At 43.7% G+C, this 27,662-nt stretch overlaps 1 protein-coding gene across 1 annotated transcript in view; it reads right to left on the reverse strand.

Annotated features, from left to right (window-relative positions):
* GPR39 (G protein-coupled receptor 39) overlaps window positions 1-27,662 on the reverse strand; it is a 339,661-nt gene that overhangs the window by 250,511 nt on the left and 61,488 nt on the right. Inside the window, exon 2 of the mRNA XM_070476301.1 lies at window positions 1,174-2,156. Coding sequence (XP_070332402.1) covers window positions 1,174-2,029 — 856 coding nt within the window. The 5' untranslated portion in view covers window positions 2,030-2,156. The remainder of the gene's footprint in view (window positions 1-1,173; window positions 2,157-27,662) is intronic.

Here is a 27,662-nt window from a genome sequence, read left to right on the forward strand (position 1 = left end):
AGGGCTGGGCCAAAACCCAGTTCTTGTCATCCCTCTTCAAGTCCCTTCCAGCTTTCTTTCTTGTCTAACTTTCACCCTGGAACCTGTTTCTCAAGTTTCCCACACCAAAACAAACAGCACCATGATTTATTCCTCCTCGGATGCCACACTGGAGAAGGGACTGGGGAGAAAGGGAAACATTTGTTCCATCAACTCCCCCTTGACGCACACTCACAAGGATATCTTTTGCTCCTTTCTGCTAAAAAATGTTTTGAAAGACCCTTTGCTGCATACACTTTGTGTGTTTCTGGGAAAGCCTAGTCTCTCAAAGGGGGGCCACCAGGACTCTCCTCTAAGGTCTTGGGGGGCCACTGATCACGGGGCCCCTTCTCTTCCTGGCACACAGAAGGATCTGAGTCAAAATAATTGCATCACAACCAAAGTTCGGGAAACAAACCAAGTTCTCTGCATGGAAATTGGCTATTTTGGATAATCAGTCAAGTCGCAGGAAATCTGGGAAGCCAAATTTTCTGATTCAGACAAACAAGCCAGCCCACTCCTGCTATGTTGCTGTGCTCTGATAACAAACAGACCCACCACGACGAACACTCAAGCACTATCCAGAGAAGTGGGTATCTGAGAGGTCCACTTTCTTAAGACTTGGGTAGGAAACCACTTTGGGGGAACAAAGTTGCAGGCTGGAGAGTGTATTCCTGACAACCTTGTTTCTGCTAAGGAGGACAAAAATGGGAACACAGTCTAATTGCCTGAGAAAGGTTGCCCGGGGCAAAGATGGGCTAGATAAGGATGCTCCCTACCAGCCTTGCAGAACTCGGTCCTTCTCAGAGGACTTTCACCTGTCCCGAGTTACCTAGTTCGACCCTCACATTTCTCAGTATTATCATCGCCATTTTCCCTAAGCTGTCGGCCAGCTGTGACTTGGCCAGCAGTCACAGTGCTGCCACTGGGGAACGTACCTAGACCTTCTGGCTTCTGGTCAAGTGCTCTTCTGACCATTACCCCAGACTCCAAAACAGAGAGAAGAAACATCCAGAGGCTCATATCCTTGCCTCTTCAACCTCAGTGAACTTAGGTTCACACTTACAAGGCAAGGCTTGGGTTAAGAGGACCACGGGGGCAGCGGTGGGGTGGGGGTGAGGTCTGCTCCCCCGAGGCCCTGCACCCCGGACTCACTCAGGAAGATGATGGTCTGCCTCCGGGCGCTCCTGCTCTCCTGGCTCTCCAACTTCCTCAGCTGCAGCTGCCGCCCTTCGGCGGTCAGGGTGCCCTGCTTACTCCTCCTCAGCACCTGCATCATGCTCCAGCACATGAAGGCCACGGAGGCCAGGACCACGAGGTAGACCATGAAGGCGCCGAAGATGCTAGACTGGAACACGGTCCAGTGGCTGGACAGATTGGTGCAGATAGACATGTTGGAACTCTCCGGTTGCTCCTGGTGGCGTGTGCGGGAGCGGTTGCAAGTGAGTCCCCAGCGAGTGGGCACGTTCACCAAGGGGTACTCGACCCCCATGGCAAAAAGCAAAGGCAGCGCCACTAGGGCGGAGGTGACCCAGACGAAGCCAATCAGCAGTTTCACCTGGCAGGGCCCCGACATGGCCTTGTACCTGAAGGGGTGGCAGATGGCGATGTAGCGCTCGAAGCTGAGGGTCAGCACGTGCAGCAGCGTGGCATAACTGCAAGCCTCAAAGAGGAACGTGTGCACCTTGCAGGACACGGTGTAGCTGGGTGTGGTCAGGGGGTTCCAGATGATGCTGTAGAACTCCATGGGCATGCCGATGAGGAAGACCAGGATGTCGGAGCAAGCCAGGCTTACCATGTGATCTGTCACCTCCTTCTGCAGGTAGCCTTTCTTCCGTAGCACCTGGGTGACCCGAATGGTGACACTGTTCCCCAGGATGCCCACCACGAAGATAACCAGGTACACCAGGATGAGGGTGATTTTGATCCAGGTGGCCACCTCGAACTCAGGAACATGGCTGTGATCAATGACCTGGGAGCAGTCCCTGCTGGGGTGGCTGGGGGAACCCATGAGGAAGACAGCCAGCCAGGCAACCGGGTCCAAAGTCCTTCTCCACTTCCCTTCCTCCTCCCCGCGGAGCCCAAAGTTCACCGCTGCCCCTCACCGGAGTGGGCGCAGGGCTTTCTCTCGAGCTCACCTGGAAAAGACAATTTGAGATTACAGGTGCTTTTATGGAAACTTCCTGGGGCAGCCCAACCTAGGCGAAGCCGTAGGCGCTTAGGGGTGGGGCTTGGGAGGGTGGTGACTGGGCGAGGCGTGGTGAGCTCAGAGGAAGGAGGTTCCAAACTTGCTGCAGCCAGTCAGCCCACAGCCCCCAGCTCGCCCGCCCTTCCCCCGCAGGACTCAGGCGCTTTGCTCCGAGTCTCTCCGGCTCCCCTCCAAGCCACCTGGCCTTTACTGGTCAAACCCACCCTCCGGGAGCATGGTCTCCCGTGCGGAGAGGCTGGACGCCGGGTGGTCAGCGATTAATCATTAACCACCGCCGCCGGCGTTCCCGGCCCGCAGACCCAGCCCAGCTGGGGTTTGACTCAGCACCCAGGCACTGTCCCGAATCCAGATCTTGGCTCAGGAGCACGGGCGACGCGTGGCCCCACCTTCGCCGCCGCCTTCTGGGCGCACGCGCATCCCAGCCCCGGAGGCACAGCCCGGGGGTAGACGGAGTGCGCTCCTGGACTTGGAGTCCCGGGCTAAGGCTCTGAAGGACCGGCTGCCCCCTCCTGCCCTGCGGTCCCCTTCAAAGGTTGGGCCACCACCACCAGTTTGGGGGGCGGCGACGGCTGGACCCAGGCGCCCTCCAGTTGGCGGGGGCCCCCGGAGCTGCCAGCAAGCGTTCCCTCTTTGGTGCCCAGCCGTCGAGCCCTGGGTGTGCTGACAGTGAACGGTCAGGCTATGCCTGGCTGGAGCTGCTGCCCCAGGAAGTCTAATAAGGTCGCCGTAGAAGGCTTGCCTTTCCCGCAAAGCCTCTCGGCGGCGTTTGTACGGGGCCTGCCTCGCATCTCTGCCTAGAGACCCCAGGAACGAGCACCAGGCTCCTTCCTTTCAGTTTCACCCGGCTGCCCAGGCCCCTCCCCAGGCAGCGGCGGCGGGGAATCTCTAACTGGGGACGTGTAGATGCATAAGGATGGCGCCATCCACCCGGGCGCTTCTGGTAGGAAGCGCGTCCCCAGTCCTCCTCCGAGGGAGCTGCGACCGGGACATCTAGGGCAGCAGGAGGGGTAAACATGACATTAAGGATTATGACATTTCTCTTTTCTCGGAGAGGAAAACCCCTAATGGACCCATCTTCCTCTTCTAATTCTAAAATCCAAAGGAACGCTGCCGCGCGCGGGGGTGGAGTGAGGAGGTGGGGGTGTCTGGTGTTGGGGGGAGGCTGTCCTATGCATTGTAGAATATTTAGCATCCCCAGGTCTCCTGCACCCCCATACCCAACCGTCACCCAACAAGGACAGCCAGGATGTCTCCAGATGTTGCCAGTTGTCCTCTGAGGAAGCAGAACTGGCCCAGGTGGAGAGCCACTGCCTTGAAGGAAGAAAATAGATCCTCTTTATCTGTTCATCCTGAGGGCCTAGCACAGGCCTGTCCAAAGAGAGTCCTTAAATTATCACAGATTTTATTTTCTTGGGCTCCAAAATCAGTCTGGACAGTGACTGCTGCCATGAAAGTTATGACAAACCTAGGCAGCGTATTAAAAAGCAAAGACATCACTTTGCTGACAAAGCTATGGTTTTTCCAGTTGTCATTTATGGATGTGAGAGTTGGATCATAAAGAAGGCTGAGCACAGAAGAACTGATGCTTCCAAACTGTGGTGCTGGAGAAGCCTCTTGAGAGTCCCTTGGACAGCAACAAAATCATACCAGTCAATCCTAAAGGAAATCAACCCTGAATATTCATTGGAAGGACTGATGCTGAAGCTGAAGCTCCAATACTTTGGCCATCTGATGCAAAGAGCCACCTCAGTGGAAAAGACCCTGATGCTGGGAAAGATTGAGGGCAGGAGAAGAGGGCAACAGAGGATAAGATGGTTGGATGGCATCACCAAGTCAATGGACATGAGTTTCAGCAAACTCTAGCAGATGGTGAAGGACAAGAAAGCCTAGTGTGATGCAGTCCATGGGATTGTGAAGAGTCAGAAACGACTTAGTGACTGAACAACAACAAAATTATCATAACCACCACCCTATGATGTGACCATTTTAAAGATGAAGAAAGAGGTGTCCAGAGGAATAGATGCTTCCCCCCAAGGCCATAAGAGAGTGAGTGAGGGAGTTGAAAATGAATCCAGATCTATCAAACCCTGAGTAGACCTACACTCCTAACAGGGAGGGGATTCTGGGAGCACAGAGGTTCTCAGAAACTGAGTTGGGAACAGTACACATAGAGAAACAGGGACTTTATTTTCTGAACTCAAACCTGGACAGGTGGGCTGAAAACTTCAGGGAGTATTTGATTTTGACATTGTCTCAAAGAAAAGAAAAAAGTTGTATGGACATTGGATCTTTACAGTTAGCACCTTATGTGGCTATAGAGTTCTGTTTGGTTTTGTTTCCCTTCTCTGTTATATTACAAGCTCTAAGACCATGAACTCTACCTTTTTCCTCTCTGACACCTCTCCACAAAGCCCTAAATAGTATGTTTTGCTGACCACCCTTCCCTCTATGATTTGTGCTATTTGACCTACTTGCTGGCCCAGAAACTCTTAACTCACTTCCTCATCGGTGAGCTGTGCTTGGTGAACATGACCTCCATGTCCTTATAGCTGTCCCACAAAACTCACATGCTGAGCAAGAATGGACTCTTGGAGCTTCGGTAACTACAGATTAGAATCCTGAATGGACTCCTCTGCAAAAGGCCCTGGTTATTTTTTGTCCCAGAGTGACTGAGAAGAAGGTCTGGAAGAACCCCGCCCTCCAACCACTGGTACCACCAGCACGGCGTACAAACATACCCACTTCTTTCTTCTCAAGAGGAAGCAAGTCAGGAACCTCACAAGTATCCCTCAGTCCTGCTACTGATCCTGCCTTTGAAAAGTTCCTCTTGGTCATTCTTTGAGCTCCTGTTATGTGTCTGGCACTTTCCATGATTCGTTTCTTTCAATCCTCACGAGGCTACTAGGTAGACATTATTACCCCATTTTACTGATGAGGAAATTGAAGATCGGGAAAATTAAGTGACCAACCATTAAAGATTGGAGGCAGGCTTCCAACCCAGGTCTGCCTGGCACCACAGCCGTCTCTACTCTGGGAGGCTCCCTGTACAGGGCAAAACCGTGTCAGGCTGAATAGTGGCATTCTGGGGAGAGGAGCTTTTTCTAAGTCACTAGACACTTCTCCTCACCCCAGCTCCAGCATGCCAGTCATCCTGCAATGCATTTGATAATTCCAATTTGTTCTGCTCAGACAAGATTTCCATTATTGTTCAATTTCTTTCATCAATTTTTTCTTTCACAAAGTGTGAACAAGGATTACGAATGCATGGCCAAATGGTGAGAATCAAGCTAATTAAAATTCGTTCCTTACAGTAGAGATGGAAAATTGCATTTTGAACAAAGGTCCAGGAGAATTGAATTTCCATTTCACCTTTGCTTTTCCTAAGACCAATTAAAAACTGGATAATGTGCTCTCATTTGTTGATAAAAGACTGGTATAACACCTGGCCTGACTCTGTGTAATCTAGATTTCTTATTAACATATTGTATAGAGGGGAAATAGAAGAAAAATAATGAAAAGAGAGAGGAAAGAATGCATTAGGTACCCTTTGATATTAGCTCCACTCCAGGGTCATTCTGGGTCTACACTAACTTATATTCACATTTTACACTTTCCAAGTGACCTTTGGGGTCACTTAGCCGAGTGGCTTTCACACTTGAAGCTCTAATTTTTATAATCTTACATTGGCAACCAAAGTTTAAAAAAATACACACACTTATATATACATATATATTTTTGCAAATTTAAATTTATTATGTATACTCAAATTAACATTTGCCCATATAAAATCAATCAATAACTTATACCCTAAAAAGTGAATAACACCTTGCTTACAAAGGTTCATGGGAAAATCACAGTGACTATACACTAAGCTATAAAGGGAACTTCAATAATTTTCAAAACTTATAAACAGTGTAGTTAGCTTTATTAAGAATGCAGTACAACTAAAAAGTCATAACAGAACCAGAAAATTCTACCATCTCAAAAGAAAGCCAAAACCAAAATTGTAAAGTATCTAGAGAACAATGACCACAAAGAGACTTGCCTATCAGAACCCGTAGAAAATTGCTATAGGACTTCTCAGAGAAAAATTCATAGCCCTAACTAGTTATTCTAATAAACAGGAAAGCATAAAAATAAAAGGTTATTAAAATAACAAAATTAAGGAAAATAAGGAATTAATAAAGATCAAAGGAATTGTGGAAGAACCAAATAGTAGAACTAATAAATAATCCCCCCCCCCAAAATTTTTAAGTAGGACTAATCATCAAGAATGATGAGTACCAGTCTGGCAGCCTGCATCTCCCATTCCCATAGCACAGGTGTGACCCTCAGAGAGGAGAAACGAAATGAACCCTAGGACCACGCAGATGTGCTGCCCGAGGAGCTTTGCAAACCATGGGGCAGACCACAGTGGAGGCAGAGGCTGCCAGACTTCACAGAGTATGGCACTGGAGGACTGAGGGACACAGACACAGCTGCAGACACGGGTGCGGAGGTTCTCTTTTGTGCTTGGCCAAGATACCGAGTGGACATGTGGAGGTGAAACTCCAGGAGCTGGGCAAAGTATGATTACTGAAGGAAGAACAAATGCTGGGGCTGTAAGCCAGACAATTCTTAAGGTCCCAAATTGCTGTGAGATGCTAAAGTTCCAAGCGATGAGTGAAGAAACCTCACTGAACCAACCCTGGAGGGGCCAGACTTTAGTAGTAGAATTAGCCACAGAACCAAGGATACTCTAGACCTGCCTTAACAAAGACACTGACCTGAGCTATCAAACAGGGTAGCCACTAGTCACCTGTAGCTCATGACACTAGAAATATGTCTAGTCCAACCTGAGATCTGGGGATGTGTTGTAAGCATAAAATATATGCCACGTTTCAAAGACTTTCTATGAAAAAAAGAATGTAATTATTTCTATATATTGACTTCATGTTGAAATGATATAATGGCTATAATGGCTTAAATAAACTATATTGTTAAAACTGATTTCACTAATTCAAAAGGACACATGCATCCCAAAGTTCATAGTAGCATTATTTGCAATTGCCAAGTTATAGAAGCAACCTGAGCATCCATCAAAAGATGAACAGAAAAGGAAGACGTGAGATACACACACACGCACACATAAACACAGAGACAATGGGAGGCTATGCAGCCATTAAAAAGACTAAAATTTTGCCATCTGGAGCAACATGGGTGGACCTGGCATCAGGCTAAGTGAAATAGGTCACACAGAGAAAGACAAATGCTGCGTGATATCACATATATGTGGATTCTATAAAATACAACAAACTATTGAATACAACAAAAAAGAAACAGACTCACAGATATAAAAAAAACAAATGAGTGGTTGCCAGTGGGGAGAAGGAGGAGGGGACAGGCAATATAGGGGTAGGGGATTAAAGGTGCAAACTATTAGGCAGAAAAGGAGCTACAAGGATATACTGTGCTATGTAGAGGGTATAACTACTATTTTATCATAACTATAAATGGAGGATAAAATTGAAAAATTGTGAAACACTATATTGTACACCTGTAATTTATATAATACTATACACATCAACTATACTTCAATTTAAAGAATAATAAAAGTAATTTCACTTTTGTTTTACTTTTTTGATGTGGCTATTAGAATATTTTTAATTTAATGTGGCTTACATTTGTGGTTCACATGATACCTACGAGTTGGTATGCAAATATGGGCACAATAAAGGACAGAAATTGTATGGACCTAACATAAGCAAAAGATATTAAGAAGAGGTGGCAAGAATACACAGAAGAACTGTACAAAGAAGATCTTCATGACCCAGATAACCACAATGGTGTGATCACTCACCTAGAGTCAGACATCCTGGAATGTGAAGTCAAGTGGACCTTACGAAGCATCGCTACGAACAAAGCTAGTGGAGGTGATGGAATTCCAGTTGAGTTTTTTCAAATCCTAAAACATAAAGCTGTTAAAGTGCTGCACTCAACATGCCAGCAAATTTGGAAAACTCAGCAGTGGTCACAGGCTGGAAAAGGTCAGTTTTCATTCCAATCCCAAAGAAAATCAAAGCCAAAGAATGTTCAAACTACCGCAGAATTGCACTCATCTCACAAGGTAGCAAAGTTAATGCTCAAAATTCTCCAAGTCAGGCTGCAACAGTATGTAAACTGTGAAATTCCAGGTGTACAAGCTGGATTTAGAAAAGGCAGAGAAACCAGAGATCAAATTGCCAACATCAGTTGGGTCATCAAAAAAGCAAGAGAGTTCCAGAAAAACATCTACTTCTGCTTTACTGATTACGCCAAAGCCTTTGACTGTGTGGATCACAACAAACTGTGGAAAATTCTTCAAGAGATGGGAATACCAGACCACCTGACCTGCCTCCTGAGAAATCTGTATGCAGGTCAAGAAGCAACAATTATAACCAGACATGGAACAACAGACTGGTTCCAAATTGGGAGAGGAGTACATCAAGGCTGTATGTTGTCACTCTGCTTATTTATCTTATATGCAGAGTACATCATGAGAAATGCTGGGCTGGATGAAGCACAAACTGGAATCAAGATTGCTGGGAGAAATATCAATAACCACAGATAGGTAAATGATACCACCCTTATGGCAGAAAGTGAAGAAGAACTAAAGAGCCTCTTGATGAAAGTGAAAGAGGAGAGTGAAAAAGCTGGCTTAAAGCTCAACATTCAGAAAACTAAGATCATGGCACCTGGTCCCATCAAACAGATGGGGAAACAGTGAGAGACTTTATTTTGAGGGGCTCCAAAATCACTGCAGATGGTGACTGCAGCCATGAAATTAAAAGACGCTTGCTCCTTGGAAGAAAAGCTATGGCCAACCTAGACAGCATATTAAAAAGCAGAGACATTACTTTGCTGACCAAGGTCCATCTAGTCAAAGCTATGGTTTTTCCAGTAGTCATGTATGGATGTGAGAGTTGGACTGTGAAGAAAGCTGAGTGCTGAAGAATTGATGCTTTTGAACTGTGGTGTTGGAGAAGACTCTTGAGAGTCCCTTGGACTGCAAGGAGATCCAACCAGTCCATCCTAAAGCAGATCAGTCCTGGGTGTTCATTGGAAGGACTGATACTGAAGCTGAAACTCCAATAATTTGGCCACCTGATGTGAAGAACTGACTCATTGGAAAATATCCTGATGCTGGGAAAGATTGAAGGCAAGAGAAGGGGATGACAGAGGATGAGATGGTTGGATGGCATCACTGACTCAATGGACATGGGTTTGAGTGGGCTCCAGGTGTTGGTGATGGACAGGGAGGCCTGCCATACTATAGTCCATGGGGTCGCAGAGAGTCAGACACAACTGAGCAACTGAACTGAACTGAACTGATGGGTTGGGAGACCCCCTGAAGAAGGAAATGGCAACCCACTCCAGCATTCTTGCCTGGGAAATCCCAAGGACAGAGGAGCCTGGCTGGCTACAGTCCATGGGGTCACAAAAGTCAGATAAAACTTAGTGACTAAACCACCACCACCACAAGAATATTTTATATTTCATGTGGTTTTCATTTGTGGCTCACATGATACCTATGGAATTATGATACTATAAACAGAAACAGATAATGAAACAAAAGACAAAGTCCAAGAAAAAAAATCCAAATACTTAAAGAAATTTCATTTTTGATAACAGTAACATTTCAAATCAGTAGGGACAGATTGTTTGGGAACTAGTATTGGGGCAATAGATTTTTAAAAATAGGATTTAAAAAATCTTTATCATGATATATGTTTATGTAATATAAATTCCAAGTAGATCAAAAATTAAAATCTTTGGACTGTAATCATTAAGAAAATCATTAAAGGACAGAATAAAACACCAGAGAATTTTAAAATTTAAATTTTTATCTTATGACAAAAACGCTAGAAGCTATGAAGAAAAAGGTCGACAAACTTTAATAAAAGTAAAGCTCCACAAGTGAAGAAACACTGTAGCCAAATTTAAATGACAAATAACAAACCTACAGAAAATACATGCAGTTGATGTTACACAGTAATGAGTGATTTCCACAGTGACCCAAAGCATATAAAAATGTGCATGCATGCTGTCTCTCAGTTGCATCCAACTCTTTGTGACCCTACAGACTGCAGTGCGCCAGGCTGCTCTGTCCGGGAGATTCTCCAGGCAAGAACACTGGAGTGGGTTACCATTTCCTCCTCCAGGGGATCTTCCTGACCCAGGGATCAAACCTGTGTCTCCTGCACTGCAGGTGGATTCTTTACCACTGAGCCGTCAGGGAAGCATAAAAACGTGCATTTTTCCCAAAGTTGATCCACAGAATCAAGGTAACCCCCTCAAATTTCAAACAGTTTTTTTTTTTATAAAATCGGTAAGTTAATTCTAAAATTAAAAATTTTAAGAGCCCCAAATCAGCAAGATACTCTGAGATGAGAGGACTTGGCTATACCATATATGAAGAGTTATTATAAAGCCACACTTCATAAGGCACTATGGCTTTGACACTGGGATAGATATAAAAATAAAAGAAATGAAAATAAATCCACACATGTCTGGACAGGGTTTTTGCCAGAGGTGGCACTGAGGGTCAGAGTAGAAGAGCTGTTCTTTTCCGTTGCTGTAGTAGATGACTGCCTCGACTTGTAGTACTTGCCAATATCCATGGTATAAAACTCCCATAATGGCTGAGTTCAAGCTACACCCACTTTAACAATCTACTCACAAAACTTCTGTGGTTTTAACCAGCTACTCTGATGAGTTCCAAGACACCACTCTTCTCAGTACATGCTACTTGGTACGGTCAAGTATCCATTTGGATAGCATTCATCAAGCAAGAAGATGACCCAATTTAAATACGAACCAAAGAAAAATCACAAGATAAAAGTCCAGATGGACAATAAACTTCTTCAATAGTTGGGGAAATGCAAACTAAAAGCACAAACACAATTACACACCTACCAGACTGCCTAACATTTAAAGACAATGGATACCGGCTGTCCCTGGACTCTTGTAAACAGCAGATGATAGAGTAAGTGGGTACCACCACTTTGGAAAAGAGTTTAGCAGCATCAACTAAAGTTAGATATAACATATCCTGTGACCGAGGAATTCCTCTGCTAGGTATCTACCTACAGCTCATGTCAACACAATGCATAAATAAGAATGTATACGGCAACATTATCAGTAATTCAGTTCAGTTCAGTTCAGTCACTCAGTCATGTCTGACTCTTTGCAACCCCATGAATTGTAGCACGCCAGACCTCCCTGTCCATCACCAACTCCCGGAGTTTACTCAAACCCATGTCGAGTAAACTCATCACCCTGAGTCGGTGATGCCATCCAGCCATCTCATCTTCTGTCACCCCCTTCTCCTCCTGCCCCCAATCCGTCCCAGTATCAGGGTCTTTTCCAATGAGTCAACTCTTCGCATCAGGTGGCCAAAGTACTGGAGTTTCAGCTTCAGCATCAGTCCTTCCAATGAACACCCAGGACTGATCTGCTTTAGGATGGACTGGCTGGATCTCCTTGCAGTCCAAGGGACTCTCAAGAGTCTTCTCCAACACCACAGTTCAAAAGCATCAATTTTTCAGCACTCAGCTTTCTTTATAGACCAACTTTCACATCCATACATGACCACTGGAAAAACCATAGCCTTGACCAGATGGACCTTTGTTGGCAAAGTAATGTCTACTGCTTTTTAATCTGCTAATCAGTAATTACCCGAACCTAAACAAACAAACAAATAAAAAATATCCATCTATAGGAAGATAAATAACAAAATGTAGCATATTTGTAGAAAGAACTACCATATAACCCTGAAAAGACATATACTGCCTCTACGAAAACAATGTGATTGAATCTTACAACCATAAGGACGGATGAAGAAAGCAAGACTCAAAATAATAGATGAGTCAATTTATATATAACATTTAAACACAGATAAAACAATAATATTGGGGGGATATTTATACATTTATGTAGCCTCAGAGATATTACAAGTTTAGTTTCAGACCACTGTAATAAAGCAAATAGCTCAATAAAATGAGTCACAGGAATTTCTTGCTTTCCCAGTACATATGAAAGTTACATTTATAGTGTACCATGGTCTATTACGTGTGCAGTAGCATTATGTCCAAAAAACAATGTACATACCTTAGTTAAAAAATATTCCTAAAAAAACTGCTAGTCATCTGAGCTTCAGTAAGTCATAATCTTTATGCCACAGTTAACATCAAAGATCAGTGATCACAGATCACCATGACAAATATAATAATGAAAAAGTTTGGAATTTAGTGAGAATTACCAAAATGTGACAGAGACACAGTGAGCAAATGCTGTTGGGAAAATGGTACTGATAGGCTTGCTCAGTGCATGACTGCCACAAACCTTCAGTTTGGAAAAAAAAAAATCTGTGAAGCACAATTAAGTGAAGTGTAATAAAATGAGATATATGTATAGAAGGCAGCAGAGGATGAGATAAATAGCATCACTGACTCAACTGGCATGAATCTGAGCAAACTCTGGGGGACAGTGAAGGACAGGGAAGTCTGGCATGCTGCAGTCCATGGGGCAGCAGACATGACTCAGAGACTGAACAACAATGAAATATGGGGATATATAGAATAAAATTGTTCATTTATTTATAAAGACAAGATGGAAGTCACCTCCTGTGGGTGGATGGAGGGGTGTGACCTGGAGAGGGCCCATGAGATGGAGGTGGGGTCTCCTGGGTGCTGACAATATTTGATTTATTTACCTGAGTAGTTGTTGTTCAGTCGCCCAGTTGTGTCTGACTCTTTGCAACCCCATGGACTGGTGTGCTGCAGTCCCTAACCATCTCCCAAAGTTTGCCCAAGTTCATGTCCATTGCATCGGTGATGCTGTCCATCCATCTCATCCTCTGATGTCCTCTTTTTCTGCCCTCAATCTTTCCCAGCATCAGGGTCTTTTCCAAAGAGTCAGCTCTTCGCATCAGGTAACCAAAATACTGGAGATTCAGCTTCAGCATCAGAGCTTCTAATGAGCATTCAGGGTTGATTTTCTTTAGGACTGACTGGTTTATCTCCTTGATGTCCAAGTGACTATCAGGAGCCATCTCCAGCAGCTTCGTTTGAAGGCATCAATGCTTCGGTGCTCTGCCTTCTTTACGGTCCAGCTCTCACAACCATATGTGACCACAGGGAAGACCATAGCCTTGACTATATGGACCTCTGTTGACAGAGTGATGTCTCTACTTTTTAACACACTGTCAAGGTTTGTCATAGCTTTCCTGCTAAGACTCAGTCGTTTTCTGATCTGATTTCATGGTTGCAGTCACTACCCCCCGAGTAGTTGTTACATGACAGTAATTACCTGATGCTTTGCTTTATGACTTTCAATGTTCAGTTGTTTATGTCTTACAGACCTTGTACATTTATATATCACAGTACTGTAAAACAAAACTTTTTAAAGAGGGAAAACACCCACATAAGCCACCTGGATTAGCTGAGCCAATCCTGCCATTCACCCAGTGAGAGGACTGCAGCCAGATCACTCTCACGGTAACAACAGTGGTGTGACTTTGTTGCATGTGTGGTCAGTCGCTCAGTCATGTCTGACTCTTTGCTATACCCCATGGACTACAGCCTGCCAGGCTCCTCCATCCATGAAATTCTTCAGGTAAGAATACTGGAGTGGGATCTTCCTGACCAAGGGATTAAACCGGTGTCTCCTACATCTCCTGAATCAGCAAGCAGATTCTTTACCACTGTACCACCTGGGAAGCCCCGACAACGGTGGTAACTGCTCCCATTATTAAATACCTATTGTGCCCAGACACCAGGCTTGTTCAGTGTTCAGAACAGCCCTGAAAGTTAAGAGTCATTATTCCTATTTACATATCTGTAAATCACACATCAAATGCCTCCTCTCCAGTCTACCCAGGGGCCCGTGCACATTCCTTGCAGTGCTCACTATCTAGATGAGTGTAGGATCAATGACAAGTTGGATCCCAAAGAATCATTAACATGTACCCTGGAGACTTCCTTCCTTTTTCCTTCACCCCTGGAACACCATCTGGCAAACAGCCTGAGGATCCAGCACCCCTAGGTCCCAAGAACAAGGCTGGGGAGGCCTCATGGAAAACGGCATGCTTTGTGAAGACTCGGTGCATGGATCTGATGGAATGCTGTGCCACCTCCATTCTTAGGCCTCACCAAGAGGCCCCCAATTTCTTGTAGGAAACAGGTATTAATAATGGGAGTTGTTACCATGACAGTGATCTGGCTGCAGCACTGTCATCCCACTGGGTGAACAGCAGAACTGACTTAGCTAATCCAACAGGCTAAGTGGGTGTTCTCACTCTTTAAAATGTTTTGTTTTACAGTATTATGATACACAAATGCACAGAGCCCATAAGATATAAAAAACTGAATATTAAAAATCACAAAGCAAAGCATCATGTAGTTATTGTCATGTAACAACTAGAGAGGAGCCTGGCATGATGCAGCCCATGGGGGTCACCAAGAGTTGGGCATGATTTAGGGACTAGCAACAACTACAACCTAGATAAAGAAATGGAATACTGTCAGCACCCAGAAGACCCTACCTCCACCCCATGGGTCCTTACCGGTCACACACCTCCACCCATCCATAGGAGGTGACCCCCAGCCTTTAAGACACTTCTTAGTGTTAGGTTCCCTTTCTTTCCCCATTGAGAAAAAGTGACTAAGAAAAGAAAAAGGTTCTCTTTGGTTTGGGTAAACCACTGAGTTATGGTTTTAGTTTGGCTCTCATCTTTTTTTCCTCCGTTTAACTTGGATATGTTGTGCTCACTGAACTAATAGACTCCTCATTTGTAGAGGAGTCTCTCTGCTACCTATTAAGCTCTCCATCCAAGAGAGACAGATAGCCTCTGAAAGTAGAGTGGCCATTCAGTCTAGGGCACCCTGAGGGAGACAAGAAAAATCACTCACCCCAGCACCTCCCCACCCTATGTCTCTGTGAAGTTGCTGCAAGCCAGTGGGCAGAAAACACCTACTATCTGGGCTGCTCCCCCACTGCATGACTTCCACATTGCTTGCTTGGAGCACAGGAAAACAGCAGTGCCTTGACTTTCTGTGCTTCTACCAAATCCAACCTGGGGTGGGAGGTAGGAGGAAGGCTCAAGAGAGAGGGGACATATGTATACTTATGGCTGATTCATGTTGATATATGGCAGAAACTAATATAATATTGTAAAGCAATTATCCTCCAATTAAAAATAAATAACTTTATTAAAACAAAACAGTACCCCTGAGCCTTGATCTCCTGATCATAAAATTTTCCAAGCAAAGAACAAACTATCTTTTCTTGCCCGGCACTGCTGTCCCAGCCCACTTAGGAAGAAACCACACATAGCTCCAGCCCCAGTGACTGTTCAAGGATATGGTGTTTTTTTAGGCTTGATGGAAATTTCACTGGCATCTTATAAAGCACTCTAGAGTCCACCACCTCTTACTATTATTAGTGAATTTGCATAAAAAGTGTCTGGCATATGACCCATACCCATATATGTATTAGCTCTTGTGAAAGAGATGGTATGATTCAGTGGGTCCAAGCACAGACTCTGCAGCCAAACTGCTTGGATTGGAATCTACAGCCCTCCAGTTGTGCAACCTTGGGCACCGTTCTTCTCTTTCTGGGCCCCAGCTCCTCATCTTCCAGTTTCAGCTTAAATAACAGAACCCACCTCAAAATGTTGGCAGAACCAAATGGCACAGTACAAGTAAAACACATAGAACAATACCAGGCACAAGGAAAGTGCTGGATCGGGGTTGGCTGTCACTAATGTCGTGTCCATAGTCCACTAGCTGCTGCTGTTCTTACTGCTGGACCTGGGGCTCGGCAAGGTCCTAAAGCACATTCTAAACACGCCAGGTACCATTATGGTATGAGCTAGGATTCAGTGCTAAGTACATCTCCCTGAATTCCACTCAGATTAAATAAACAGATAACACGTTCAGCATATCCTTTCCGGAAAGCACCATGGGGAATATAAAGCAGTAAGACAGTCACATCTCTGTACGAAGTCAAGCCAGGGGCACATAAATTGTGAGATATCATAAGACAGTCACTGGCAAGTTAATGACGGCAGCAGTAAGTGCTACAGATACATGAAAGTGGTATCTGTCTTCACAGGCAAGGCAAGATTCCTAGCCTCTGAAAACTGGGGATGCATATATGACATGCAGAGAATCTTCATAATAACCAGATATTTCATTCAGCAGAACTGGCTATTTTCAAGCAGACCACACAATACAGAGAATTGACTGAACAACAGACACTCTATACTCTCTAACTTTATCATCACTAAATATGAGCTTTGAGTGGTTTACAGAGCTGTGGCAATCAAGTGGCAATAGGCCAGCATAGAGACATATTCTGTAGCCTTTTGGTGCTTTTTCTAAGGCACAATGAAATGGCTACTCTCAGAGGGATGGCAAGTGTGACCACAGTTTCATTAACATCCCTCGTGTGCTGGTGGGTTCATCAGCCCATGGGACAGACTTTCGAACAAGCGGCACCCCTGCCCCACTCCCTGTTTAAATGCAGGCTGCCTTGTGAAAAACCCTTCAGTGAATGAACAAACAAACAAGCAACCAAACAGACAGAAAACATACCAACTTCCTGAACTAAAATCAGCTGCTCAAAACCACAGTTTCTTATCTTTAAAAATGGAGACCAAAAAAAAAAAAAAAAAGCTGACAGACCCTGTCCTACCAATGGTTGTACTTAGATGTACTTAGATCTCCTTCGTTCTGAACACCCAGAGGTCACACCCTCATTGCCTTTGTCTTTAGAGCTTACAGTGTATAAGGAATAGGCTGGTTGAATTCAAAGGTACAGAAACAAAAAAGAGCTGTAGACGGCAAGGCCAGCTAAAGGTAGCTGCTTTAAGCACTGAAGCTGGACTAACCTGTCAGCTGGGAGATGTTCACCTTTCTCCCTCAGCTCACAGTATGGATGACATATGCATCTGTGGATTCAGCCAGCATGGTTAGTCTATGAGATAATGATTGTTCTCCATTCCAAACTTTTGACCACAACCCATTTTAATTTGGGAATAAAAGAAAAAAGACTTGCATTGTTAATAATATCTTCCCCCCATTCTTAACACCATCTTTTCTCCCTTGTGGAATGTCTGTGGTTTGACAAATATGAAGAAGAAAAAACTCTCTCTTGAGTCCTTCTGATGATTATGTTACAACAATAAATATATTTCCCATTGTTGCAAAGAGAGAAGTCAAAAAAGAATGGAAAACAGGGAGGGATGGCTTTCACCCAAAACTCAAGCAGCAGGTCCTCTGCCTCTCTGCCTCCGAGAGAACAATCAAAGCCAATCATGTCCTCATCTCTCGCCCTTCAAACACGCTGGATGTATACTCTTCAGAGAGAGACCAAGGCTTTGCGTGGAAACAACTAGTGGCTTGTTGTCTACGACTATGAAAATTGCACTGGGCCAGAATCCAGGACTCCTCGGCAGATGGAATTGGCATGAGGTGTTGTATTTTCTGCAAGTATCTACACTGTAGGTCTGGCCTTTTCTTTGAACTGTTGGGCAGTCAGCCCAGAGTCCATGGATATGTGCTCTGGCAACTCTGATGCTCAGTGCTGTCACCAGGATGTCCCGTGAGGGCCCCTCCTATCACCAGCTCAAGTGTGCTAGAATGGGTGGGTGCGTGCCACTGGAGGGACAGAGAGGAAGCATGTCCGGTCGGGTCTGATTTGCCATCATTGCTCGCTTGGGCAGGTGCTTGAGTTTCATGGAGTGAGAAGCCATCAAATGCAAAGCCCTGATAATTTAGAAAAATCTTTTTCAAAGGATACATAAGACACCATGAGTGCTGCCTGCCAGTCTCACAGGTTTACTGTGAATGATCGATCTACACATGGAAACTCTGGAGGATTATCAGGGACCAGTATGTGAATGGCACCCTCAGCAGGAAAGGTCAAGCTCTTATAATGATATTCAAGACCTGCACTCTTCTAGCTTTCCAACCTATATTAACCCTGTATAGCAGACAGAGGATGAGATGGTTGGATGACACCACCAGCTCAATGAATATGAGTTTGAGCAAACTCCAGGAGCTAGTGAAGGACAGGAAGGACCACATGCTGCAGTCCATGGGGTCACAAAGAGTTGGACATGACTTAGCAACTGAACTTAGGGCTTCCCCTGTGGCTCAGAGCAGTAGCCACAGGACTGGAAAAGGTCAGTTTTCATTCCAGTCCCAAAGAAAGGAAATGCCGAAGAACGCTCAAACTACTGCACAATTGCACTCATCTCACACGCTAGTAAGGTAACGCTCAAAGTTCTCCAAGCCAGGCTTCAGCAATACGTGAACCATGAACTTCTAGATGTTCAAGCTGGTTTTAGAAAAGGTAGAGGAACCAGAGATCAAATTGTCAACATCCGCTGGATCATTGAAAAATCAAGAGAGTTTCAGAAAAGCATCTATTTCTTCTTTTTTGAATTTTTATTTTTATTATCATTTTTTTTCTTTTTTTTTCCCATTTATTTTTATTAGTTGGAGGCTAATTACTTTACATCATTGCAGTAGTTCTTGTCATACAATGAAATGAATTAGCCATGCATTTCTTCTTTATTGACTATGCCAAAGCCTTTAGTTTATTGTGGATCACAATAAACTGTGGAAAATTCTGAAGGAGATGGGAATACCAGACCACCTGACCTGCCTCTTGAGAAACCTGTATGCAGGTCAGTAGGCAACAGTTAGAACTGGACATGGAACAACAGACTGGTTCCAAATAGGAAAAGGGGTACATCAAGGCTATATATTGTCACCCTGTTTATTTAACTTATATGCAGAGTACATCATGAGAAATGCTGGGCTGGAGGAAGCACAATCTGGAATCAAGATTGCCGGGAGAAATATCAATAACCTCAGATATGCAGATGATATCACCCTTATGGCAAAAAGTGAAAAAGAACTAAAGAGCCTCTTGATGAAAGTGAAAGAGGAGAGTGAAAAGTTGGCTTAAAGCTCAACATTCAGAAAACTAAGATCATGGCATCCGGTCCTATCACTTCATGGCAAATAGATGGGGAAACAGCGGCTGACTTTATTTTGGGGGGCTCTAAAATCACTGCAGGTGGTGATTGCAGCCATGAAATTAAAAGATGCTTACCCCTTGGAAGGAAAGTTATGACCAACCTAAACAGCATATTAAAGAGCAGAGACAATATTTGTCCACAAAGGTCCATCTAGTCAAGGCCATGGTTTTTCCAGTAGTCATGTATGGATGTGAGAGTTGGACTATAAAGAAAGCTGAGCACTGAAGAATTGATGCTTTTGAACTATGGTGTTGGAGAAGACTCTTGAGAGTCCCTTGGACTACAAGGAGATCCAACCAGTCCATCCTAAAGGAGATCAGTCCTGGGTTTTCATTGGCAGGACAGATTTTGAAGCTGAAACTCCAATACTTTGGCCACCTGATGCAAAGAGCTGACTCGTTGGAAAAGACCCTGATGCTGGGAAAGATTGAGGGCAGGAGGAGAAGGGGATGACAGAGGATGAGATGGTTAGATGGCATCACTGACTCAACAGACATGGGTTTGGGTAGACTCTGGGAGTTGGTGATGGACAGGGAGGCCTGGCATGCTGCGGTTCATGGGGTCGCAAAGAGTCAGACATGACTAAGCGACTGAACTGAACTGTGGCTCAGATGTTAAAGACACTGCCTGCAATGCAGGAGACCCAGGTTCAATCCCTGGGTTGGGCAGGTCCCCCGGAGAAGGAAATGGCAACCTGCTCCAGTATTCTTGCGTGGAGAATCCCATGCGCAGAGGAGCCTGGCCATGGGGTCACCAAAAGTGGAACGTGACTGAGCGACTAGCATTTTCACTTTCACTTTAGTGAGCCACTGAACAACAATAACAAAAGCAGATTTTATTTTTCAAAGGCGGCAGGTAAACAGACAGATGAGACTTTCTAAGACACATAGGGCGCTGCTGGCAGCAAGTCAACTATCTCTACCATGGACAGCTTACTGGCTTTGGATATTTTTTCTTTTTCTAAATAAGGATGTTGCAAAACTTTTACAAGCCTGTCAAGGTGGCTATTAGATAAGCTCAAGCCACTTGACGGACTTCAGCAGTCAGGCGCTTGGGAGAAACCCATTTGCTGTCTCTTTGCTGTGGGTCACTAAGGTAACGGACAAGAGAATCACCTGTCAACCCTTACCTGCTCAATTCTCACACCTGCCAAAGGGAAAGAGCAGCTTCCGCACTGTACCTTACACATGGACTTCAGGTTTTATCTTATAGAAGTTTCATTAAACAGTAAATGATAATACTTTCTGGTTGTTTCTGGGGGGAATCATGCCCCCTCCCCAATATGCTGAAGTCCTAATCTCCAGTACCTGCGAATGGGACCTTATCTGGCTACAGTCTTTGCAGATATAACCAAGTTCCACTGCAGTCATGAGGATGGAACTGGATACAAATCCAGTGTGATTGGTGTCCTTATAAGAAGAGAAGAGACACAGAGGCAAATGTGGACAGAGGGAAGAGTATGTGAAGACAAATGCACAGGAAGAGCCCCTTGTAAACGTTGGTTGCAAAAACAGACAGTGGAGGCACTTCCCTGGATGTTTGGTGGCTAAGACTTCACCTTCCAAAGCAGGAGGTGTGGGTTTGAACCCTGGTTGGGGAGCTAAGATCCCACATGCCTCGTGGTCAAAGTAACAAAATATAAAACAGAAGCCATATTATAGCAAACTCAATAAAGATTTTAAAAATGGTCCACATTTTTAAAAAAAGACAGCTTGCTAGCTCCTGACCCAAATCCCCCCTAAGTAACGAAGTGCACATTTCCTCAATACTTCCCCCAGTATAGCTCTCAGTTGAGTCCCTTTCCATGAACTGTCCTAAGAAGCGAGCTGCTTCACCCGAGGTCATACTCCCTTCTAGAGGCAGTCTAGGCTCAATGATTGGTACACATGGTGGCACACAAGCCCAACCCCCTTCCCTTTCTTGAAGACAACTCTAAAGACCATCCATACTCAGTGAAATTCTCCGAGTCTTTGGTGTGATTGCATCACAGCTCAACTTCTCTCCTTGCGCAATTCTGCCATCTTCATTTCCCACCAGGTATTGACCCCGAAACACTTCCTGAATTAATCTCACGCACGGCTTCCAGTGCCTAGGAGTCTCAGCAGGAGCAGGAAAATAAAAGACAGGAAATGTTTGAAAAACTAACAAGAATATCCCAGTATAATAGGTAGGAAATCATTAGAATGACAGACTCAGGTAAATAGCACAAAAGATGAGAGAGAAAATCTTCACTGTGTGACACCAACGGAGGGGAATGCAATTCAGTTCTGGCAAATCTCCTGGAATGAGTGCAGACCTCGCAAATTAAGAGTTCCATCTTCCACAAGATCTTCCTCACTGTGGTTACCAGATGCAAGTTCAGGAGGTCCTCAGGCCACCCATACTTCTGACTGACTGGCTAAAAATGTAGGGGTTCCACAACTTCATCAGGTTCAATCATTTGCTGAAGTGATTCACAGGATTCAAGGAAGCGCTATTCTTATAGCTTTATGATAAAAGATATGTCAGGAAAAGACAAATAAAGAGACACAGAGGATGAGGTCTGCGAGGGACCTAAACACGGAGCTTCTGTGCCTTCTCCCTACAGAATCAGGGTACATCACACCTACTGGTACATTGATTCATCCACTGACAAGGAGGTTCCACTGTGCCCAGAATCCAGAGTTTTTATTGGGGTTTCATTACTTAGGGCATGATTGATTAAATCTTTAACCACAGTGTTGAACTCGATCTCCAGCTACCCCTCCCCTGTCTGGAGGTCAGGCTGGCTCAAAATCCAAATGCTCTAATATCATGGTTGGTATTTCTGGTGACCAGCTCCCATTCTGACCCCTGTATAGCAGTCCACTATTTCCTACCACTCAGGAAATTCCAAGGATTTAAGAAGTTCATGCCAGGAAACTAAGAAAAGACCAAATAAATTATTCAACACCTACATGAGGGATAAATTCCTGATTTTAAAAAAGAGCTGATTACCTACAAAAATACAAAAAATCACTTGAAATCACACTTCTCATCAATACCACTGGAGAAAAGAAGTCTTCTGAGTATTTTCAAAATGTGGAAAGAAAGTAACTTAGTCCTTAGAAACATGTGTATGTTCAAATAACAGATCATTAAAAAAAAAAATAGTTCTGTGCCACTTTATCACATGTAAATTCATGGAACACCACTGTTATCTTTCTTTAATTGAATATAGTTGATTTACAATACTGTGTTAGTGTCAGTGATTCAGTTTTATAAATACATATATCCAAGCTTTGTTGCTGTTGTGTCCGACTCTTTGCAACCCCACAAACCGTTGTCCCCTGGCTCCTCTGTCCATGAGATTTCCTAGGCAAGAATACTGGAGTGAGTTGTCATTTCCTTCTCCAGGGGATCTTCCTGATCCAGGGATTGAACCCACGTCTCCTGTGTCTCCTGCATTTCAGGCAAATTCTTTACCCACTGAGCCATCAGGTAAGCCCCCTTACATATATTTTTTTCCCGATTGCTTTCCATTATAGATTACAAGATATTGAATGTAGTTTCCTGTTGCGCACAATAAATCCTTGTTGTTTATCTATTCTATATATAGTAGTAGTGTGTATCTGTTAATCCCATACTCTTAATTTATCCTTTTTTCCCGTACTTTTCCCTGTGGTAACTGTAATTTTGTTTTCTATGTCTGTGAGGTCTGTTTCTACTGTGTAAATAAGCTCATTTGTATTATTTTTATATTCCACATATAGGTGATACCATATAGCATTTGCCATTTTCCATCTGACATGCTTCATTTAGGATGATAACCTCTAGGCCCATCCATGTTGCTGCAAATGGCATCATTTCATTCTTTTTATGGATGAACAATATTCCATTGTAGTAAAATATTAATATATTATACAAATTTATTAATATATTCATTAACATAGTCTATCCATTCATCTGCTGAGGACGCAGGTTGTTTCCATGTTTTGGCTGCCGTATATAGTGCTGCCATGAACACTGGGGTATGTGTATCTTTTCAAATTTGTATTTTCATTTTTTTCAGATGTGTACCCAGGAGTGGAATTGCTGGGTCATATGGTAGTTCTATTTTCAGTCTTATGGGAAACCTCTATACCGTTTTTCACAGTGGCTGGCTGTACCAATTTACATTCCCATCAACAGGGTAGATGGATTCCTTTTCTCCATACCCTCTTGAGCATTTAATATTTGTAGCTGTTTTGATGATGGCCATGCTGACCCTTGTGAATATTGCTGTTTTCTTGATGCAGAACTGTTTTATCACCATAAAGATCTTTCTCATGCTACCCCTTTATAGTCATACCCCCCCCTTACCCTTCACCATTCCAAATACCCAGGCAGCATGAATCTTTTCTTCATCTCTGTAATTTTGACACTTTGAGAATGGTATATACACAGAATCAAAATGTGATCTTTAGCACATTTTTTTTTGTCATCCACCTCAGTTGTTGAGTGTATCAATAGTTTGTCCCTTTTAATTGCTGAGTAGTATTCCATGGTATAGATGTAAGATGGTTTGGTTAATCATTCACATTTCATTTGGTCCCAGTTTTTACTATTACAAATAAAGTTGCTAAGAACATTCACATACAAGTTTTTATGTAGACATATATTCATCTGAAAGATTTTCTTTGTACCAAATGTAAATACTAACATTTTGTATTACCATCATGTTTTATTTCATGTACTCTAATAGGTGTGTAGTGATATCTTATTATGGCTTGCACTTATTATAGTGGTGAAGAACCCACAGGCCAATACAGGAGACATAAGAGATGCAAGTTCGATTCCTGGGTTGAGAAGATCCCCTGGAGGGCACGGCAACCCACTCCTGTGTTCTTGCCTGGAGAATCCCAGGGATAGAGGAGCCTGGAGAGCTGCAGTCCATAGGGTTGGAAAGAGTCAGGCATGACTGAAGCGACTTAGCGCACACTCTAATAGTTGTGTAGTGATATCTTATTATGATCTTAATTTACATTTCCCTAATGGTTTGATGTTGAACATCTTTTCATGTGCTTATTTGCCATCCACATATAATCTTTGGTGTAATGTATCATCATGTCTTTTGACTGTTTTCTAATTGGATTTAAAATTTTATCTCTATTAATAGTTAAACCATCATGAATATTAAGGACACAGTAAAGATATTTTTAGACATTTTAAGCCGTAATAGATTTAAATAAAACTACACTCTTTAAAAAGACTCTTAGAGAGGACTTCCATGGTGGTCTATGGTTAAGACTCCACCCTTCCAATGCAGGGGGTGCAGCTTTGATCCCTGGTCAGGGAACTAGGATCCACATGCCACATGGCCAAAAATAATAATAATTAGAGAAAGTTTTCCAGTAAAACTTAAATTCAAGAATATGCTATAAGATAAATGAGAATAGAGGAGTAATATAATTTAATAAATCTCACTGTTGAATAAAACAGTAAAGAGCAAAAGAAAAATATTTCCTTAGTAATGTGGATCTCTATGGCAATGTGAAATTCTAGGGATGGGGGAGGGGAGCTTAAAGTTAGGGAAGATGCAATAGAAGGATTGGAACTTGAATGAAGAAGCCCCAAGATCCAGGGTTTAGATACTACATTCCCCAACTGACTGGCTGTACCTTATTTTATATTCTTAAAAGTGCCTGAAACTGCTTGGACCAAGGAAAAAGCACATAGTCTCAGCACTGGGGATATTAGAATAACAAAGTAGGGTTTCAACATATGTATGACAGTAAGACATCTGTCTTTATTTAGATTTTTTCTTTCAGCCCATTCTTTTCCTGTCATATCTTCACACAAGGCACAGTGTTTGTAAAAGATGGAGATGGGAGAGGAAAAGAAGAGGAATCATCTACTTCAGGCTTGTTTAATCAAAGAAGACTTCCTGGAGACACTACAAGTTATGATGGGCACTGAAGGCTGAAGAAGAAAGAGCTGGAAAGGAACCAACATTACAGGAGATGCTAAGTGCAAGTACATATAGTTGCTTTTCCAACAACCTTCTAGGTTCTACAATATTACCCCCATCCAGAGCACATTGATGGATGAAGAAGAGCTCAACGCTAATTAACTGCATTTTCCTGGCAGGTCTAATTTTCCTTTCTGTGAGGCCATTACAGCAAAGTGCTTAAATTTCTGCCTTTAAAAGGATTACTTCTTATCTTACAGATGCTGGGGCGTTTTGTTTGGAAGCTCCCAATAGCTATAATTGGCTGTGAAATGGTTTTGGACAAACAACACAAGGAACTCATGGGGAGTGCCCACCTTGGGCTGCATGAAGTTAGTCTCTCTTCATTACTCAGGAGGGAAACCCCACTGCTTGATGATGAAGCTCTTTTCTGGCCGTCTCAAGGGCCAGCTGGAGAAGAAGCCTGCTTTTCACAGCAGCCTATGCTAAGCATGTGACACCTCTGTCTCCAGTCCTTTATCTTGTCCTACCTAACATACTCTGCTTTTGAACTACTCCCTACTAGAAAAGTCCCGAATTGGAAGCTTTCTTCAAAGAGCCATTGATAAGTAGAAAAGGAATGTTTTGCCCTTATCAGGAATGTGGAGGTATCCTGGGGTAGGGGGAAAAAAAACAGGTTTGGAGCAAGACTACTCTGCATGTGAAATAAGCTCTACCATCTTATCTCGGGTTCATAACCATTGTGATCCAAAGTTTCATCAGATATAAAATAGGAATAATACCTAACTCAGAAATGATATAAGGATTCAATAAGATAATGCATATAATACATAATAGGAGGCACAAAAGTATAGCACATACTAACTCATAGTTCCTTTTTTTTCCTGAAAAGTGATAATGACTTCTTATTAAGAACTTGGAGGGAAGTCTATCTTAGAGGACCCTAAAATATGCTGGACAGAGGGTCTATCGCCCCCAACATCTCATAATTGAGGTGTTCAGGAAAGCAGGTCTAGGTTATTCTTTGAGCCGGGTGGGGCATGGGGCAGGGTCATTGAATAAACTATGTGGGTACCAAATTCATTCCTTAGTCTGGCTGAAGATCCATGAGGGTCTCTGCCCAGTAGAGGAATACTAATGAGCCAATCAATGGGATCAGTTCCTTCAGAATTTGAACCAGATCTCCGGAGCAGGAAATGAGGCACCCAGGGCAAAGTAGGAATGACAAATTACAGTGACCAAGTGAGCCACCAGGGAAAGATGAATCTACCCTAAAAGGCAGATACCATTGCTGGAGCCCTCCAACACACACATTTTTGCCTAATTTTTCAGATCCAGGAGCAGCCCAAGTGTTTCCTACCCATAAGCTCTTTCCCTCATTTGGGTTGAATGAATCTATAAGCTCTTTCCCTCATTTGGGTTGAATGAATCTATTTCTTGGAATCCAGGACTTTTTTACATTTATTCGGTAATAGACCTTATTGTCAGGAAATGGAGTTTGCACTTCTCCTTGAGAGAAATAGATGCACATTTCAGACTGAGCAGTCACTAAGTATCTGCAGAGATGAATGAGTGAAAAGACCTGGAACCTCTTAGAACATCACTTACAGAAAACATCAATAGAGCGAGGAGAGGATTCACTTGGTACAGAGGCATTGGGCAATGGATGTTTATCAGGTTTATTCTGACTCAGCATGTGAGCCTCCTTCCTAGTTCTTGGACACCCAGCCACACACCTCGAATCAACTTGCTTCCCACTCCCTGGCATTGAAGAGGCACACGGCCTCTGCTCAGACAACCGGGAGCTCACAGAAGCATTCTGAAGCTCAAGCGACAGATACATTAAAAGAGACCACTGCATTAGATGTTCAGTGAGCACCATATGCAACATGAGTGTTAAATAAACTGAGTGCCACAGGGGAGATTACAGAGGGAGCTGTGTTCAGGAGCCATAGGTGGATGGTGGGTGGTGGAAGATCACTAAAGTGTACAACTGCACAGTTTCCCATGAGGACTGTTTCTGCTGCTACCTTCTTCCCTTGGCTTTCTCCTAGCTTTCTGTCAATTCTATGAACTACCACCCTTCCTTTCCATAAATTCTTCCTGCTGCTACTGCTGCTAAGTCGCTTCAGTCATGTCCCGCTCTGTGCAACCCCATAGACGGCAGCCCACCAGGCTCCTCCATCCCTGGGATTCTCCAAGCAAGAACACTGGAGTGGGTTGCCATTTCCTTCTCCAATGCATGAAAGTGAAAAGTGAAAGTGAAGTCACTTAGTTGTATCCAACTCTGCGACCCCATGGACTGCAGCCTACCAGGCTCCTCCATCCATGGGATTGTCCAGGCAAGAGTACTGGAGTGGGTTGCCATTGCCTTCTCCATAAATTCTTTCTGTTATGCCTAAATTATTCATAGTTGGTTTCTGTTGCTTGTAGCCAAGATCTTTGATATTTGTTGC

This window comes from Odocoileus virginianus, chromosome 13 (genome assembly GCF_023699985.2).
Source record: "Odocoileus virginianus isolate 20LAN1187 ecotype Illinois chromosome 13, Ovbor_1.2, whole genome shotgun sequence".
Taxonomy (NCBI): Eukaryota; Metazoa; Chordata; class Mammalia; order Artiodactyla; family Cervidae; genus Odocoileus; species Odocoileus virginianus.